At 36.6% G+C, this 20,139-nt stretch overlaps 1 protein-coding gene across 7 annotated transcripts in view; it reads right to left on the bottom strand.

The window, feature by feature from the left end:
• TNNI3K (TNNI3 interacting kinase) overlaps positions 1 to 20,139 on the bottom strand; it is a 186,555-nt gene that overhangs the window by 97,387 nt on the left and 69,029 nt on the right. For all 7 annotated transcript variants that reach the window (XR_005554728.1, XR_005554727.1, XM_039327206.1 and 4 more), the window contains 4 exons: positions 16,788 to 16,880; positions 16,652 to 16,709; positions 16,367 to 16,561; positions 13,760 to 13,864 (listed from right to left, as the gene is read on the bottom strand). Coding sequence is in view for 5 of the 7 variants with exons in the window: in XM_039327206.1 (XP_039183140.1) it covers positions 13,760 to 13,864; positions 16,367 to 16,561; positions 16,652 to 16,709; positions 16,788 to 16,880 (451 nt within the window). In the remaining 2 variants the exon portion in view is untranslated. The remainder of the gene's footprint in view (positions 1 to 13,759; positions 13,865 to 16,366; positions 16,562 to 16,651; positions 16,710 to 16,787; positions 16,881 to 20,139) is intronic.

Here is a 20,139-nt window from a genome sequence, read left to right as displayed (position 1 = left end):
ACCCATCAGAATTGTGGAATGAAGAATTGTAATACTGTGCCCAATTTAAGAAAATCAATGAGTCAAACTATTAAAAAATGTAAAATATAATTCTTATGATTTAAAAATCAAATCAAATCATTATAAATGATTTAATATTTAATAGATTCCTTAAAGGTATGTTTAAAAAAATAGCAAAGGTAGAGATTTTTTGTGTGTTGAACTGTTAAAAAATTTAAAGTTTCGTTAATTCATGGTATGACTAAACTAAAATTTAAAAAACTAAATTAAATTTAAAAAACCCTAATAATAGTGAAAACCCTTTTTTTCTAAATTCAGTTATATTGGTAAAAGTTTTACTTTTCCTTCGATTTAAATTTTGTTTAATAATTTTCATGGGAAAGCTGGAAAATTTCTCTTAGTTACACTAAATACCTAAATCCTTGTCCTTTCTGAATGTCTCGGTGGTATATTTCATAATGTAGTCAATAAAGCAGTTCAGGAAGATAAGGTAGGCAACTACCCTTAGTTTAGATTGCTGTGTGATGGCTCTCAAATAGCTGTCAGTAAAATGTATTAATGAAAAATGTTCAGCCAGCATCCATTGGTCTACTTCATTGTGTGCACTTGATTAGACAAGATATGAGGTGCAATGATCATTAGCACATAACACAAAGTCCTCTCATATAGACATGAAATATTATGCCTAAGAACCTCCTCACTGTCATAGGTAATCTCAATTTTCCATTTTTCAAGTGCTCTCTATTTATCTGGTAGAACAAAGCAAAGAATCCAACAGTTTGGTACCGTCTAAGAGCCTTCTTTGTTCCAGTGAAGGTTGACTTCAAAGTCATCCAGGCAGCAGCTTTTGAAATCCATTCTTGCTGCACTGAGATTTAGTGAGAAGTGTTTTCACTTGCTTAAACCAAAATAAAAAAGCATGCTATCATGACTATCTTCAGCTGTAGTAGGATCACTGTATATGAATGTTATGCAGCCCTCTCAACTTGAAAATCTGGTTCTAATCCAGCCACAGATTGTTGGATTCTAATGTGTGGATTACATTAAATGAAACAATGAGCACATCTGGCAACAAGCAATACCTCATTTTTCCTATTCCAAAGAGCATTCCTGAAATTTGGTGGCAAGATCACTGATTTTCAGTGATATAAATTTTCCTCAATCTCTTTTAGTAAAACGAAAGGGCAATAAGCCCCTGTAATGTTTAATATACTTTTATTCACTATTTGTCCTCTCTATGATACTCCCAGTTTAAAAAACATCTTTGCTCACTGTGCCCCTTGGTAGAGACAAAAAAAAGGGCATCCAAACTAAATTGCAAATACACATGCATACATATACACACACACAAATGTATACCCAAAATTACACACACACACACACACACACACACACACACACAAATATATATAATATGTATAGTACATATATAATATATATAGTATATATACCATTCAAGTATTAAAAGACAACTTTATACAAGCACAAAAAACAGCTTTAAAATAACAATTCCTCTCTTCCACCCTGTAGGTCTCTAATGCCTTTCAGAAATAGTCCCATACAGTGGTTATAAATTTGTTTTGTAGACAGAATTTTGTCTGTTCAAAACACAGGAAAACTTTTATTATTATTTTTTCCCCTGGGCTACCTCTCCTGTCACTGGACTTTCCTATACTTCCTTTTTAATAACACAACCAGTGCTCTATTTCACCATTTCTTTAATGACTTTATGTACACGTCCAGTGAGAGGAGAAATGATGAAGTGCTGTATCTGTCAGCTGTTTTTTTAAAAGTCAGGTTTTGAACCAGCCATGTTCAATATGTCAGACAAGTGTTATAATAACTTTGCTATTGTACCACCATTGTTAAGACCAGCTCTGGAGGATAGTGGAGACCATAGCAACCATTGAATCATCTGAGAAGTGTTCCTTTTCCTTTGATGTGGTTGATTAAAGTGCAGGGCTTGACCAAGAAGAAGAAAAAAATATGCCCCAGGTATATTTTGAGGCACACGAAGCAGGAAAACAGGACTTTGAAAGTACAGCAGGAAAATCCATGTGGAAGTCATGGGGATGAGGAATGCATAGAAGATGAGGTCATCCAGTCCTCCCTTCCAGAAGTGGTTCCTGATCTGTATCAGGTTCTTGCATAGGGCAGGAATCACTTTTGGATGGCAGGATTGGATTATATCATTTTCTATTCATTCTACCTGGAAGTGCAGAAAACCTCAGGCGCTTTCCATATTCATTAAACCAACATGGCTTTTCTCTTGTGTGGATTCTGTCCTAACAGTGTATTTGTGAGCGAATCCATTTTGTAGTTCCTTTCCTTAAAATGGATCTTGTTTTACAGAGATATGAAATTCATAATATGCACTCATGATCTGCACAAAATCAGTCTCTCTCTCTCTCTCTCTCTCTCTCTCTCTCTCTCTCTCTCTCTCTCTCTCTCACACACACACACACACACACACACACACACACAAACATGTGCTCACACCCACATTTAAATAGCTGAGAGTTTCAAACAATATTTCCCTAGAACCAGAAGGATTTGGGGACCCGGGTTTGTGACAAAAAATTCAGAAAGTGATGCCCTAAACTTTTTGACTCTACAGGGATCAAAATACAGTTTTAAGTTATGAAACATACATTTATGTTATGAAAAGGCTTATGTATCCCCTGACTGTATTGTGGGTTCAAGTTATATGGACTGTGAAGGCAAAGCACATTATAAAATAAAGTAGCATGAATGTATACACAGCAATTCTCATACATTTGTCAAAAATGTTGTCCAACCCAAAAAGATTTAAAGGAGAGAAAAGTATTTGAAAAGAAAGAAATGAAGTGGTTGGCAGGAGGATTTGTGATGAAGGGGATATGCAAAATATATCAATAGCCTTTTTCAAAACACACATTTCCTGTATACTACTTAGACTACAAGGAAAAATGTTCAGCTTGGGAATTCATTTTCCTTTTTTCTTTTTCCTTAAAATTAGGAGTTCCAGAAATGAATACTTTCAAGATTTCTCCATCATATTAAGCAAACTCACAGAATATGATAAACCTAACAGTGAAAACTTTTAGTGGCTTCATGCAATACATAATTCTTTCAGTTTCCAATAAATCCAATTTAGGCTTCCTATCTATTTTTTATCAAAATGTTTAGACAATTTGAGTATGACAAGTCGAATAATTTTGACCCACACGTACACTCACTTGTCAAGAGAGAATATTAGGTTTTAATTAACATTTTAAAAATTAAAAATATTCAGAGTACTACACTATGGTTTTTCACTGATGTTCCAAGTGCTAATTCACTTGTTCTCTTGTGTTCCAAATGAAAGGCTGTGAGATAAAAGAGAATATTAACTATTTTGGTAAGATCTTTAAAACATATTTTACCTTTTGATGGTAAAGATATCTCACAATTCCTGCTCTGGATATACATTTCTTTGCTTCATCTGGAGCAGGATATGACATGGTGATAAAAAATATTGTTATTAGATACCTTATTAGTTTGTGGAGTAATCTCTGTGAAAAGTTTATTTTGTTTTGGTCTTCTTTAATATGGCCACATGAATCTTTCTGGACTCAATATGTTTGAGGACCAGCCTCATCAATTATTGCAAGGACATATTTATTTCTCATAAATATATTTTGGTCAGCTACTTTAATCTGTATTGCATATCTCTCCATTTTTTATCACTCACATTCATATCTAGGAAGAAAATAGCCACCCAAACCAATAGAAATAGAGCTAGTAAGAAGCCTTTCTAATACCACTATAGCTTCAATACACTATAAGCTTTGGAAAAAAATGCAGAGGAAAGAAGCTTCTCCATTCAGGAAAGATAAGGGAGAAAAAAAAAATTCAGCAGAGCCCAGATAGGGGTTAATAAAGAGTTCATCAGATTCAATACGAAATGGTTTTGTTCTTCAAGCCATCCCATCTGAAGATGGGTCAAGAATACCCTTTCCCATTATTTCTATGAAAACAGTAGAAAGGGGAAAAAAAGAATTAGAAAAAGAATTAGAAGACGCATGTAATCAATCTTGTCCTTTACAAAATCCAGTAGTTCTTCCATCTGCCAGACACTGCATCTTTCAGGGCAAGAGACAGGCAATGCCTATTAAATGTGCTTTTCTTCTCCAAAGAAATGGGGTCAGTGAAGGATCCTTCTAACCTTAATACACTAAAGCTTTAATGAAAGGCAACTGCTATTTTAAGATTTTATGAGAGGATTTTTTTTATATGTGTAACAAAGAGTTGCAGACACCTGTACCCATTACTACAAAGTTGCCACAGACTCTTTTTATCTGAATCTCCAAGCCAGTTCTTACAAACTTTTACAAATCGTTAGACCCATAAATGAGGCTTAGTCATGAAGAAAGCTAGGTCTTGACATACTCAACTGTTATGCTTTAAACTAAGATTGATACGCTACAGTGTTTTTTTATTATGGTGCTTTCATTACTTCATGTTTTCTTGACAAAGGAGGAATTTTCTCAAAAGTTGATACAGATCAACAGCGTTTGTTAGTTTCAACTCTTATAATATCAAGACCACAAAATTACACTAGAGTCGTTTCTTAAACATGAACGTATACATGCAGAAGCCCATTTAATTCAGTCCATAAACACTGTCTGATTGGTAAATTTCATCAAGTATAATATAACGAATAATGTTTTTTCCAATAATCTGAATAATAATTGCCTATAATTATATTCTTTTTCATTGAGACAGGCTTAAGATACAGAAGGATCTGGACAGACTTGAACACTGGGCACTAACTAACAAAATGAAATTCAATGGTGAAAAAAGCAAGGTTCTACATTTAGGCAAGAAAAACCAAATGCACAAGTACAGCATAGGTGGCACCATGCTCAATAGTAGTAACTGTGAGAGGAACCTCGGAGTCCTAGTAGACAATCACTTAAATATGAGCCAGCAGTGTGCGGCAGCTGCCAAAAAGGCCAACACAGTGCTAGGCTGCATTAACAGAGGGATAGAATCAAGATCACATGAAGTATTAATACCACTCTTCAATGCCTTGGTAAGGCCACACTTGGAATACTGCATCCAGTTTTGGTCACCACGATGTAAAAAGATGTTGAGACTCTAGAAAGAGTACAGAGAAGAGCAACAAAGATGATTAGGGGACTGGAGGCTAAAACATATAAGGAACGGTTGCTAGAATTGGGTAGGTCTAGTTTAACGAAGAGAAGGACAAGGGGGGACATGATAGCATATTCCAATATCTCAAGGACTGCCATAAAGAAGAGGGAATCAAGCTATTTTCCAAAGTACCTGAAGGCAGGACAAGAAGCAACGGGTGGAAACTAATCAAGGAGAGAAGCAACCTAGAACTAAGGAGAAACTTCCTGACAGTGAGAACAATTAATCAGTGGAACAGCCTGCCTCCAGAAGCAGTAAGTGCTCCAACACTGGAAGTTTTTAAGAAGAGACTGGACAGCCATTTGTCCGAAATGGTGTAGGGTTTCCTGCCTGAGCAGGGGGTTGGACTAGATGACCTCCAAGGCCCCTTCCAACTTTACTACTATTATTATTATTATATATCTTGGTTCACCAACAAATGTTAAAGAGAGGATGGAACACTATCTGATGTTTCTAAAATCATCAGTTTCATTCAAAGCATCAGTTAGGCTTTTGCATGTTGTTGATCTAAAGATTGCTTGAGTCATTCAGCTGAAACTCAGTCTCTTGCATTCAATCTTAGACGTCACATCAACTACATATTGTTGGAAAATATGCCCTCCCCTTAAAAGGTTATTTAGTTCATTCTTGTAATGCATTATTTGATATGCATTAAATGTATATGGCGTGTCTCAAATTTGTTCTTTTGCAAGTCAAAGGAACACAATGTATGGGTTTCATTCTGTTGTAGTAACTTCTCCAATAATTAAAAAAAAACATTAAATTCTATCATTGTGGAGTATACCCATAATCTTCTACTGTGTCTTGAGGAACCATGGAGTAAATTTGAGTAAGTTTGGTTTGCTGGTTGGGGTCTAGCATTAAATGTCCAATCTGTTATTCATTGAAAGGACTTCTTTGGCACCAAAGAATGTTACTTGGAAGAGGCAATTGTATTGTATGATGTTCTTTCTGAATTTGTTTGCAATAGGTTCATTATTATTATATAAATTAAGAGGTTTATTAGGTAGAAGTTGCAAAATTGTCTCTCATGAATTGTCCTTTCACAGAAATGAATTTGGTGGTGTCTCCAGGGAATAGGAACACATGACAGTGAGGGCAGACTTAGGCCATGGCACCAACTTCAACAGAAATATTACATCATGCAAGTTGTGCATTTTGACTTGCTCTTTCTCTGCTGAGGTTTTGTTGTTGAAGGAAGATGTTGTTGTGTTGAAGAACTTTCCCAGTAATTTATGTTTAATAAATTTATGTTTAATAAATTTATGTCACAGTCTCAGGTTAATTTTCCCTTTCCTCCTCCATCTTTTCTTGTAATTCCAGAGATGTGTAGCCCTTTTCATAGTCTGTAGTACTGATGATATTTTTACTTTATTTTAACTTTTACCACAATGTTGTATATTACCTTTCTTGCCTCAGAACAGTTTGAAATCCCTGCTGGCTTTTCCACTGAGTTGTAGGAAGCCATCAGAGACAGTATAAAAATAGAATGATGTTACCTCCTGAGGGCAGGACCAGTCTACTTGATCTCTGGTGGTGAAAGGAGGATCCAGTCTGTACTCAGTTTCAGAGTAGGATGTGATTGATAAATGAAGCAGGATAGGCAAGGACTAAAGTATAATGGCTCATGTATTTGACTGACACCAGATAGATCCCGTTTCTCTAGCATCTGTGGCCATAGCAGCCCTATTGGTGACTTTCAACCCAACCTACCTCACAGATTGTTGTGAAGAAATATAGAGGACAGAGTACTATTCTCTGATCAAAGATGGGATATAATATGTGAATGGTGCCTTAGAACAGGAGTCTCCAACCCCCAGTCCATGGACCAGTACTGGTCTGTGGCATGCCAGCAACCAGTATGCACAAACAAGCAAAGCCCCATCCATTGGATGCAGGCAGCACACAAAAGCACGCACTCTCCAATCTGCAGAAAAATCTTTCTCCATGGAACCAGTCCCTGGTGCCAAAAGGTGGGGACCTCTGCCTTGGAAGGGGCATTTAAAGCAATAAAAATACCCAGCTCTTTCTTCATGTACTTTAAAATTATTGCTTCTAGAAAAGAGCCACATGATGAGTCAATTCCTTGCAACGATGTGGGGGAGGAAGCAGAGACTACAAGACTGGCGGGAACAGTCATGGAACATTGAAAAGGAAGTCACATCATAGAAAGAAATGCCCAGCAGTGAAGCAGCAGCCAATAGCATTGGAGCAGCCTGTAGAGATAGGGGCCAGGTAGAGGTCGTGAGCAGCAAACTGCCCTTCCAAAGCCTGTGTGCCTCTTCTCTCTACATGATCTCATCCATTCACATCACCATGGCAATGTGGGAAACTACCCCAGGCTGGTACAATGACCTCACCTGCCTGATATCAGCTAACTTACACCAACAGGATGTTGCAGCAAACTGCTCCCTGTTTTGGGCCTCCTGGCTTGTATATTCTTAAGGATTGGTAAGGAGTCTAACCAATAAAATGCTATTGCCATGTTAAGCTTTTGCTGCTTGGAAAACTGTATAAAAGAATAAACGCTGCGAAGGCGGTCAGCCATATTTGCACCCTGTAATGACTGAGCACTGATTCTTACAGCAGCCACAACTTCCCCAAATTTCATTCCTTTGGGAATCATGGATCCCAGATTTTGGACACATTCTGTAAGTTAGCCTATCTGAAGTACCTTTGTTCAAAAACTATTGCCCTATGATGCACTGTTTTGCCTACGTAAAAGTCATGTCGATGAGAGTTTTAGTGGTATATAGATCAATAAATCAATTTGATATGCAGATGTTAAGAGATCACTTGATTAAAGAATTTGAGGTTCCTATGTTGACTAGACAACGGGAGAGTGTCTTAATTTCTATAGCCAGAATATGAATTAAGAGCAATGACTTATAGAACAAAAAATAATATGCACTGCTGGCAAATAATAATAATAATAATAATAATAATAATAATAATAATAATAATAATAATATTTAGAATTTATTGGGCTGTACTATTTTTGTATGAACAAGGGCTGTCCAGGGCAGCACTTTGTTGAAGATGTAATAAGGACATCACTTTTTTTTTTAAAAAAAAACACATATACTTTTCAGTTTAAAGGAGTCAGTATTGAAGCAAGAAACTAATCATCACTTTCATTATTGTCTGACTTATTACTGTTTCTTGTTAAGAAAATCTGAGGATCTGGCAGGCAAGTTGAAAGGCAATGGCACATTCTTTTAAGTCTTGTAAGGACTTTGCAGGTAGCATCTGCTGCATTTTTTTTATACTACAATAAATACTTAACACAGTTCCTAATTTTCGCTGCCTGTCAGGTGCAGGAAGTCTAGTTATGAATTGTTGAAAAATGGTTATTCAAAAGCTTAATGACAGGTTTTCCACTTTATTTGATTAATGAACTATAATTAGTTACAAAAGGCTGTTCTTGGGAATGAAGATTTGGGTCTCCTGACACTGATCCTCCTCTACTGCGCCCATCATTAGTTATATTTGAAGTTCAGGCTTGTATTTTTCAGAATACTGCCATTAGTATTCCTCTAAATATTCCCCTAGACTAGTATTATTCAGTGCTGGTATGGTGGGGGAGAGGTCTAGTTCTAGGCTCCTTCTCTGTAGGGTGCCTTTGGGCTTAACTCTACACCACTCCTATTTTACATAAATATTTTATAATATATAAAGAACATTTAACATGAAACCAATGGGTGAGGTGATCTATCAGTATAGTGTGAAATATTAGAATGCTGATGATATTCAGTTACACCTATCCATCCTTGGCTGGACAAGTGATGCTATCCAAATGCTTACTCAGTTCCTGCAGAGTATGAAGGTCCGGATGGGGATCAACAAGCTGTAACTCAGTTTTAACAAGACTGAGTGTCCTTTGAGTACCCTAGATTGGGGTCCCCAACCCCTGGCCCATAGCTGGTACCGGACCATGCAAGCGGGGGGCAAGTGCATGAGCACATCAAAATACATTTGTGCAAGCAGAACACTGAAAATCATCCTGTCTCACTCTGACACGACCACCACCAGTCCACAGAGCCAGAAAGATTGGGGATCATTAGCATAGATGTTTAATCTTTCTCAATGGAAAATACTCCTCCAGAGAGAGGTGCTGCACAGTTTTGGAGTCTTCAAAAAGCAGGTGACAGTTTTGGCTAGTGGGGGCTTTGGCACGAATCCTAAGTACTTGACCATGATCACTGTCACTCTCCAATAGGATTACTGCATTGTGCTCTACATGGGGATGTCCTCAAAAATATTTGAAAGTTTCAACAACTCTGAATGCAATAACATCTATAGCTTTAGACTCACCCAGTTTATTTGGATTACACTGCTGTTGCACAAATGACATTTGGTTCCAATATGCTTCTGGACACAATTCAAGGGTTTGGTTATTGCCTTCAAAGCCCTGCAGTCCAGGTTACCTATCTCCAAAGGTCTCTGCCTGTCCCATTAGATTTGACATACAGGTGTGCACAAGGTCCCTCCATTAAACAAAGTTATCTTGAGGAATATAGAGTCATGTCTTCTCTGCATGGTACTAGACTGCTTCTGTGGAATAGCTTCCTCCCTGAGACCCTCGCCCTCCTGGTCTTCCAGAAGATTTTGAAGACTTCTTTTCATCCAGGTCCTGGATAAGGATATTAAATAAGCCCAAAACAGGTATATTTGTGTAGCTGGGTATGCTATATGGTGCCTTGGATACTTTATTCTGGTTTTTGGCTTGATTTGTAAAGGTTTTATTAAATTGTTTTTAATAAACATTTGTTAGCCTCCCAGACTTCATATGAAAATTGGCAATCATATAAATTTTCTTAAATAAACAAAGAAGCCAGTAAGCCTAGATTTAAGGTGTTCTCTTGGTGGATATAAATAAGCTAGTTGGAATCAATATATGACTCAATAATACTGTGTAGCCCACTAACATGAATAGGAGAAGCATGGATACTGTGCTCACTACTATACCTGCAATATATTGAAATTTACTCTATTACTGCAGAAAGCTTCTACCTGCATATAAACTCATATCTGAGTGTTTATATGAACATCAATAGAAGCTTGTGATGGACCACTTGATTTAATGCAGAGAAGATGGAGACATATTAAGTGAGGTTAGGACACATCCCTGTATATCTTTTATTAGTATTAATTATAGACACTCTTTTGTTTGTCATGGCTGTGAGGCCCAGGGGGGCAGTAAGACTGCATCTAATCGCTGACACCCAGGGAGCACAGGTAATTTAAGGGATGCTACAGATGTAGGTGATTTTGTATACAATTAGGTGGATTGTGTGTATATGTTTATTTCTCTTTGTCATGTTCTGATCCAATGCTAAATAATAAATAATAACTAGTATTAAGATATTTAATTCAGGCAAAATAGCAAAATAAAGCAATTGTGTGCCAAGTAAGCCTTCATTTTGCAATTTGTTCTAAATTTTGGAACCATTAGACATGTGTAAGTAAAAAAGTTAATAATCTTGCATACACCATGACAGCATTCTGTCTTCTATGCAGCTATACAGACATGGTGATTATTTTTATCATCCACAGAGAGCTGGCTTTCCATTTTTGTTGTCCTATCTTGCGAGAAGTGCTGGCATGCATAGAACCAGATTTAAGCTAAAAACAGAATGGAAGTCTCATATTGATCTTAACATGTAATGAAATACACTATACCATTCTTAATACTCTGTGGATATAGAAATCTGAACAGCTATTGTCAGCCACTGCCTCTACTACACAGCCTAGAAATGCAAGACATTTCTGTTTCTGCACAAAGCTTTAAGAGATAAATCCCATTTCATTCCCTGACAAAAGAGCTACTAGCCCTGGAATCTATCATTGCAGCTAAATGTATTGCAAAGCTTTGAGCTTGCTACAGATTAATAGTCAAAGATGACAGGCTGTTGAAAGGGGGAAAAAAGGTCCTATAATGCCATTTTGTTTATTATTTATCTCAACCAGTGAATTTGTTCGAAGCAATATTCTTTCTCATATCCACTTGGCAAGCAGATATAAGTTTGAGTTTAATATCAAATATCAATAGTAGATGTATACAGCCATAATTTAAAATACTGTGAGCTTTTCTATGGAAAGTTCATCTCCAGACATGAGACAAAAATGTGCACAAAATAATTATTCTAATGTCACAGCAAAGGTGTAGTTCTCATAATCCTGTACATGCCTGACAAAATGTATACACATTTGTATATAATACAAAATACATGCCACAACCGATCTATTTAGAGTATATATGATGGCAGTCCTAAGAGTGATATAAGGAGAAGAGGGCTACAAAAGTGGATTTCTCTGTGCTTTGCTTAGAAAAATCTAGCCTGATGTTGAGGACATCTTCCTGAATGAATTAGATTATGAATCAGATTCCTCTCCAATTTCTCCCATCCCATCCCCTCCAAGAAAGCATAGGTAGTCCTCAAATTATGACAATTAAACCCCAAAATTAGACTGCTAAGTGAGAAATTTGTTAAGTGAGTTTTGCTACATTTGTAAGTGAATCACTGCAGTTGTTAAATTAGTACCATAGTTGTTAAGTGAATCTGATTTCCCCATTGACTTTGCTTGTCAGAAGGTGATCACATGACTCCAAGACACTGCAACCATCATAAATGGGAGTTAGTTGTCAAGCATCCGAATGTAAATCACATAACCCTGGGGAATGCCGAAATGGTGGTAAGTGTGAAAAATGATCATGTCACTATTTTCTGTGTCATTTGTAACTCTGAACAGTCACTAAGCAAACTGTTGTAAGTCCAGGACTACCTGTATTTTCTGATATTGCTGGGAACTTCTGCAAGTATGAGTAATTCTTTGATTGTGGAAAGCATTTTATTCTTTTAATTATGTTTGTTTGACCTTACTGATTCAAGATGAGGTAGCCTGAAAGGGGGAAAGTATTTTTAATTTTGGAAAAAATGTGAAAAATGAAAGTGGAAAATGCTATTTTTAAAAAATTTTAAAATGAGTATCAGTAAAACATAAGAATCAAAACTTTTGTTTCTTTGCAAAGTGTACATTTTGGTTTTTCTTACATATCACATTCAAGTAAATGTCTACAAAACAGAGCAGGTTGGGAGGCTGTTCTAATAATAATCACCTGCACTCCCACTGAGTTAATAAATCAGGATGGATGAATTAATTACTTCCAAAATTATCTCAGGCATGAGAATGAGTTGATGTCTTTCAAATCAGGAATTAATTATTACAATGAAACTCAAAAGTTGCAGGCGGTTTTAAGAAATGAGCTAGGAAAGATTACTTCCAAGTCAGTGGGCTACTTCATCTCCCCTGATAATAATTGGCAGAGCCTGGCATCAAGAAAGGATAAGAGACATCAAAAGTATTTATAAAACTATTAAATGCCAAGCATAAGACTTCTCCATCAAAAGCTAAGGGACAGACTTGGTCTGCTTCAAGAAGTTTCAGTGGATCAGTTATCTCCCAATGCTGAGCGAGTTATATCTCAATAGGAGATAAACAGATTTAATTTTTTCCCCTCCAGCCTTTATATATTCTTCCTACAAGTTGTTGGCTTTCTATTGCTACCTGCCTTCAGTTCCTAGTCACATACATTCAGAGACATGCAGTCAGAATGGCAACAGACTATTTATATCACATTTTCTCCCTGGTAGTTTTATCCTATACTTTTTGTATAGGATCATGGCTATGAAACAAAATATAATTAGGCAGAACTACTTCTCTGATCTGAAGGCCAACAGGGCAGAATTGAGGAGAGATATTTAACTATATTTTCACCTTTATTCAGTTCTAAAGAGTTTCTTTTGTGCAGAATGTGAAAGAATACAATAAGACCAGTTTGTTTGGTCTTTTGGTCTTCTCAGTGCTACCAAGTCACTTCTTTCAATCTTTGATGCAAATAATCATAAAGGGTGGAAGAAAAAGAGGATTCCATGTTGGGTTTTTCTGTAAAGATGCTAAGCCAAAGTTTAATATCAGAGGGAATAGAAATAATCCTATGGATGTTGTCCATGGGACTATAGGACTATGGATTAGATATATATAATGTTCAGTTCTTTGTTTTGGAATTCTTAGAATTGACATAGTCACCAAAAAAAAAATTGCCAGAGCTGTGGTCTTTATTTTATTTTAAGGAAAAATTGGAATATGGAAGGTTGTTAGTCCTCATTTTTTTTGTAGAAGATGGCCAGGCCAAGGGAGAGGTCAAATGTGTCATGAGTTCCTACATGCCAATAAGAGATCTAAGTCCAGCCCACCTTGAATGCCTTCTTATTCCAGCTCATTTTCCTTGACCGTTAGTATCTCAGATTTTTGTAGAGATCTTAAGTTTGCAGTAAATCTTTATACCCATTTGAACTGCCCGAATCTGATTTCTCTGGTGACTGACATTTTTAAACTTCATCTGAACATGCATTTTCAGGTACTCCTTAACTCTGTTCAGGCCACTGTTATCACATTGTCCTTTTTCTGAGCACAATTTTGGTCAGTTTATGAAAGCATTATGATATCGCCATCATACATACATACATACATTTCAGAATTATGGTTAATGACTTGAGCTTCGTCAACCGCAATGTACCTGTTTAAATCACGATGTATAATTGGCTGGGTAAGATTGTGAAGATACTCCATACCTTTAGCAACATCTACTGCAATGATTAATTTGGATTGCAAGTCGAGGTTTCTGCAATGAAAAGAATAAAAAAAAAAAGACTTGCCTTCATCAAATTAGAGACAGGTGAAATGAATTTGTCAGACTTCATGATTAGTAAGTAAATTGACAACTAGTATTTGTCATAAGCAAATCAATTTGTCTCTCTAAGCAATTTAAAATGAGAAATTATCTCTAATTTGAAATAGGTTTCTTTTTAATTAGAACTTAGATAAGTTATTCATTTACCTACTATTCTAATTCCTCTTCTAATATCTTCCAGTGATAGATTTGATAGTCTAATAATCTTTAGAAAAACATAGAGTAAAAGATCAGGTAGAACGTGCCTTACAATGAGCATGAGCATTAATTATTACTAAGATGTCAAAATGATGACAGGTGTATTGTGAAAAGGATGCAATTATGTAATTTGTGCTAGTCATGGCACAATATCTGATGCAAGAATGGAAGTATCATCATTTGTGAAATGATATCATGATCTCATTATTTGCCCACCTTGCTCCTCAAGAACAATTCATGTTGTTCCTGGAAATTATGCTCATGCTTTACTAATCTCATGGTAAATGGAAGTTCCCCTGAGGCAGGTGTAAAAGGAATAGATTTGTTATTTTCATGGAGGAAGCCTAAACCCAATCGTTATGCATAATCCTTTCCTGTACTTATTAGTGTATTGCAAATGTTTCCGAGACAGAGAGCAAAATCAGATGGCAAATCAATATGGAGAGAATAGATGGGCAAATGTAGAAACACATTTGCCTAAGATTCTTTATGATGCAGCTACTGTTTCCTACATAACAATCATAAATAACTTTTGCTGACTACTTTCAGCCGTATTTTCAAAATACCATTGGTGTACTTGTAACCAACTCTATTTAAACCCTGGAATGGAGAAACTGATCAGATCAAGAAGGGAAATATTTGCTTATTTGTTGATTTGTTTATTTAGTGTTTTCTTTTTTGGATTTTTTTAAAAATCTCCAGTATGATCCCTTGAATAATAATGAGTAAATCAATTCAACCCGGCACTCCAATGGAGAATGTGGCCTATGGATAATAATGACGGTAATGGCATTAATTGAAATTTCAGCATGCATAGTAGTCCATAAGAGAGCAAGGGACAAAACACTTTCATGCAATGTTGCAACATAAATAAAAGAAAATGAGCTTGTCTTATGATGTCAAGATGGACATCAAGATTAAGGAGGAATTTTCTGAAAAACAATTAATTAGCGGAACAACTTGCTTCCAAAAGTTGTGGGTGCTCCAACACTGGAGGTTTTTAAGAAGAGATTGGATAACCCATTTGTCTGAAATGGGATAGGGTTTCCTGCTTGAGCAGGAGATTGAACTAGAAAGACCTCCAAAGTCTCTTCCAGCTCTGTTATTTTGACATCATATTAGTTTCGTTGCGATAAGGCAGGGGTGTCAAACTGTAAGCCTGCAGGCTCAATGTGTCATGTGCAAGCCACGCCAACCCCAGCTCCGTAAAGGCTAAAAATGTCATGATACGTCATGATATGCCATGTGACATGATCGAGTTTGACACCCATGTGATAAGGAAAGGATGCCTGTATCAGCATCTATGATTTAAAGTCATGTCTATAGAGAGTGATTTGACTTATGTCAGGATGAACCAACACCTGCCAGAATGAAATTTAGGCATGGATTATTTTTCCAACTGGTTATCTCTATTGATGAATTTGTGTCAATATAATTGAGAAAAGTTCAATAATTTTTTCCAAAGCTAATTGCCACAGCCTCCCCATGGAAAGGTATATGAAATAATCTGTGACTAAAATAAAAAGAAAAGCTCTACATCAGGCAAATGATCACTACAGTTTATTAAATCGGTTAACTGGATTTTTAGTAACAAGCAACTGCTTTTGTGTGCCTTGTCTTATATTGGAAGAATATATAAGTAAGGTATATAATTAATTTCTATAAATATTCTTGGAATCAGAAAGATATTATCACCAGGAATTATTAGGTAGTGGCAGTCATTTACTGGGAGCTTGAAACTATAGTTCAGATCTGAAGCAGAAATTTTTTGCTGTTTCTATAGGTCCATGAACCCTGCTTGACAATGTCACTGCCTCTAAGGAACTTCAGCCTGTTTTATACCTATCTGTTGTAATATGCAACCTACTCATGCTCTTGACTTACTCTACTTTCCAAGCTGCTAGTTCTGCCTATATTTTTGCATTGTACATTTTACTTTTTTCTCACTTTCTTTCATACCAGTGTCACTTATCACCTTTTCCCTCTCCTTCTGCAGTTCTTCCTCCATTGCCTCATCCCCTTTCTTCATCTTTCCTTTTAGACTGAATCACTAAGGAGTTCATTCTACTTTGATCATCTTCTCTCTTCCAGCTAACTATAGATAGCGTCATTGTGGGCTTTGGACCAGTTCATGGAACCCATGCAAGAAGCTCTCCTTGAGTGCTGACCTCTGGCCAATCCCCTCTGCCTTAACATGGTTGGGAGTAGCTACTTACTTGATGTAGGTCAATTTACCTTTTTTGTTCATGCAACAGTGAAAAGAGAGAACCTCCAGATATATATTGAGTGACTATGGCAAACTGACTTGGGTCGTCCAAGCAAGCACCAACAAATTGAATAACACAAGGATGATTGAGTCGGCACAGAATGGAAACTTCACGGCAAAACATATCGACATCTGATTTAGAGCAATAGGTATTGGCTCGGTAACTGATAAAGAAAAAAAGAATATTATATATATAATACAACTTCAAAATTGTAATTAATTAATAAAATAAGTGAAGATACTATTAATGTTACCGTTTGATTGCAACTATTTTATTTCTGCACCTTCCTTTGTATACCTTTCCAAATGATCCTGCAACAAATTAAGAACACACTGATAAGTATATGTGTGTATATGCTAAAATGAACATATTTTTCCACTTATCTTTACCTGAACCAATTATTTCATGGAACTCTATTTCTGAAAGCTGAAGGTGAAAATGGGATGGCAAGCCAGCACGAAGTAGGAGAACATCTGCCTTTTCTGTAAAGCAAAAGAATGTGTACTAAAAGCCTTGAATTTAGCAGCAAATAAATAAATTACATACCATAAAACAAATTTTCATGCTATGAAACAAATAAATAAATTGCCATCTTTTTTATCATTATACATTGGTTGGCTAGTATCTCAGCTCCTCTTTGTTTTAGTACCTTACAATGAGTGCACATAATAAATATATTTTCAGCATCCTATCCATCTTAGAGCTTTTGGGGTTTAGAAGCTTATCACTAAAAGAACAGTGCTTCAGTTCATATGCATATTCTATTTGCATCATGTAATGGCTGCAGAAAATCCTTTATACAAGGAATTAGTTCCTTTTCTGTCTAACAGAAGGTGTTTCTATTGGCAGCTGTTATAAAGCTGTTTCTGTTGCCATTGCGATCTACTGACTCTTGGAACTAGATTTGATACACAACTTAATTTGCAGACTAACTTATTGATCCGCATACTCTGCTATAAGAGGTCTATCCAAACATTTCTCAAAGAAGCATTTGAATATGTCTTCTAATCACATGAGCAGGGTAAAACTCTTAAAGAACCCAGAGCTTTTATCCGGAAAGAAAATTAAGAAAGGAAATGAATCAAGAGAATGATTGACTTGTTTTAGCTTTAAACACACATAATAATAAGGATTCTCTTAAAATTAAGGTGCATTAAATTAAATGAAACATACTTATGTTATTATCATCACTAATTTTGAAATATATAAAAAACAAATCTCAGTAAGAATGATGTCTCAGTGACATAGGAAGTATTGCAATAATGTCAGTGAATACTTCATGCTCTATGCACTACTTTTCTCAGTTCTTACTGAATTTAAGCCAAACTTCCAGCCCTCCAAATCACTGACACTCCTTTTTAAGGTATTTCCACACAGCACTTCTCCCCCAATTTCCCTACAAAGAGACCTGAGAATGTCCCAATGACAAAGATAGTTCATGTCATTTTGAATTTCATGGCTCAGCTGACAACTGTTTCTTCCACCTGACAATGCACAAACCCACAAATCAAACACCAGCTTGAGTCACAGGCTTGTGCAATCCTCATGGTCCTCTCTTTGCTACTGCATCAATATAACAAAAATGAAACCATTCTCATTTTAAAGATGATGGTGTTGCACCAAGACATGTGAACTGTAATATAGGAAGGCGGCATGAAAAGTCAGGGGATGGGAAAGGCAGAATTTCCTGCCAATGGAGAACAGCCTCTATTCATTTCAATTCCACTCTCCACTCTCATTCCTTTAGCTCAGCAGGAGAAACTTCAGTGAATCTTCTCTTCTGTCCAGCATCGATAATGGCATGTGAGCGTGAAGCTTCACAATTAACTTGGAAGTGGTGGACATGTTACATGAGTAGTGGCTCTTAAGTAACTATGTTAAACCCTGATATGTCATGGTTCCGATAGATGAAACCCATTAAAAGAACTTCAAGGCAAAATTCTTCCTTAAAAAAAACATTTTATTCGGGAAACAAAATATCAGCACTCCATAGTTGAACCCAAAAACTAAATTCCCTTTTCCCAGATACAAAGTAACAAAGTACAATTCTCACCCTCAATGAACTGTCATAAATCACATTCCCCAATTAGAAAAAAGCAGGGGCTTCCTCCCCAGCTCCTCAGCCTGCCAAAACATTATCAGCTTATCCTTGGGTTCCCACAGCAGTGTTATCGTTATGACTAGCTGAGCTTTCATTCCAACCCCCCTCCCTGCTGCACCTGATTCCTAAAAGCAGGAAAAAGCATAGAAAATGAGAAGAGAAAAAGGCTGCATTTTCATCAGTTGTCAAAGTGGGAACATCCAATGTTAGCACAAGTTGAATACACAATACTCTTAAAAACAGTAGCTACTAAGTATAGCCTATCATAAAGCAGACTTTGCAATTTGCTGGAACATTCTTATATACTCCCTACCACACCTTATTATGATTTGCCTCATCTATACTTTCCTCTCTCTTACTGAAATTAGTCCAGGATGGAATTAGGCAAGAAAATCTTATCTACAGGTGTGGAAAATGGTTTGAATGCCGCTGTTTCAAGTGAGTCATATACAAAACAAAACACACGTGTTTGGGATGTTTTGATGGTGGCATTTTCTTTTGAGTTGAGACCAAAGTATGACTGATTTGCATATATTTGCATATGGAGTGGGTGATAGTTTTAATTAGACAGAGAGAGGATGAAAGATGTTTTATCCATCTCTTCACTGTCTTGCTTTTCAAAGCCTCCTACTAATGCAAAAGAGCATTCTCATCTCCTAAAAATCCACTGCCCCCCTCAGTAAGCCCTGTTTTCTTATTTGGCAAAATAAGAAATCAATTCTTCCAGTTATTATTATTTTTTGTCTGTGTGGTAGTACTGCTAACAATGCTAGATACTCATGCACGTACATTTAACAGAGAGCTTTCTTTTCCTGCTTTCTTTTTAAAATTTGCCTTAAGACTTTCTCTCTTAGCCTTCTACTCCAGCTTGTCTATCCATTTAATAATATTTATTTCCTGTCCCAATCAAGAAAGACTTGGGGTGGGATATTGAAAAGTCACAAAGAAAACAAAAATATGACATATGTCTTGTTATCTTCTCTCCCCAAAGAAGTATTCCATAGGAGGCTCAAGGGTCAAATGTCTATTTAAACAGCACTCCTCTGGCTGCGCTTAGTCTGAAGCATGCCCACCAGAAGTCCTGATTGATCGTTCCCCGGCTTCTTGCCCTTTCCATCTGTGCAAAGCTAATTGTCATAAAAAGCTGTTTAGAGCAATTGTTTTGGGTATACCCGTCTTGAGAATTGGACTGATTGTAGCCAGAAAAATGACTATTGTTGTGTATGCATATTATATTGTCTGAGTAACAAGCTGAAGCAAGAAATAGGGTCAAACTAGAAATCGACCATTGTGCCTGGAATGCTGTTGTTCTAACTGCTGCATACAAGACATAATTGAAACTCTTTCTGAAAATTAGCTTCAGTTCCAACCTTAAAACTAAATGAAGGACTTTTGGCAATTCTGCACTGCTGCCTAAGCTGCTTTTCTGCCACGCTGCTTCCATCTGTTTCTTAAGCCAACTTCAGAAATCTCAGCCTGGATTGAGGCGGTTGGCAACAGAGTCCAAGAGCTGATATTGGCGATTCCTTTGCTTCTCGCCTTCCCATCCATGCAAGGAAGGCAAGTCTCCCTGATCAACTGTGTAGACTGGAGCACCAACACTGCCTTTTCCCTTGAGAGATTGTTCCTCCTCACTATTC

This window comes from Crotalus tigris, unplaced genomic scaffold, assembly GCF_016545835.1.
Source record: "Crotalus tigris isolate CLP2741 ecotype Arizona unplaced genomic scaffold, ASM1654583v1 scf7180000024358.1859470, whole genome shotgun sequence".
Taxonomy (NCBI): Eukaryota; Metazoa; Chordata; class Lepidosauria; order Squamata; family Viperidae; genus Crotalus; species Crotalus tigris.
This window is presented reverse-complemented; position numbering and strand designations above follow the sequence as displayed.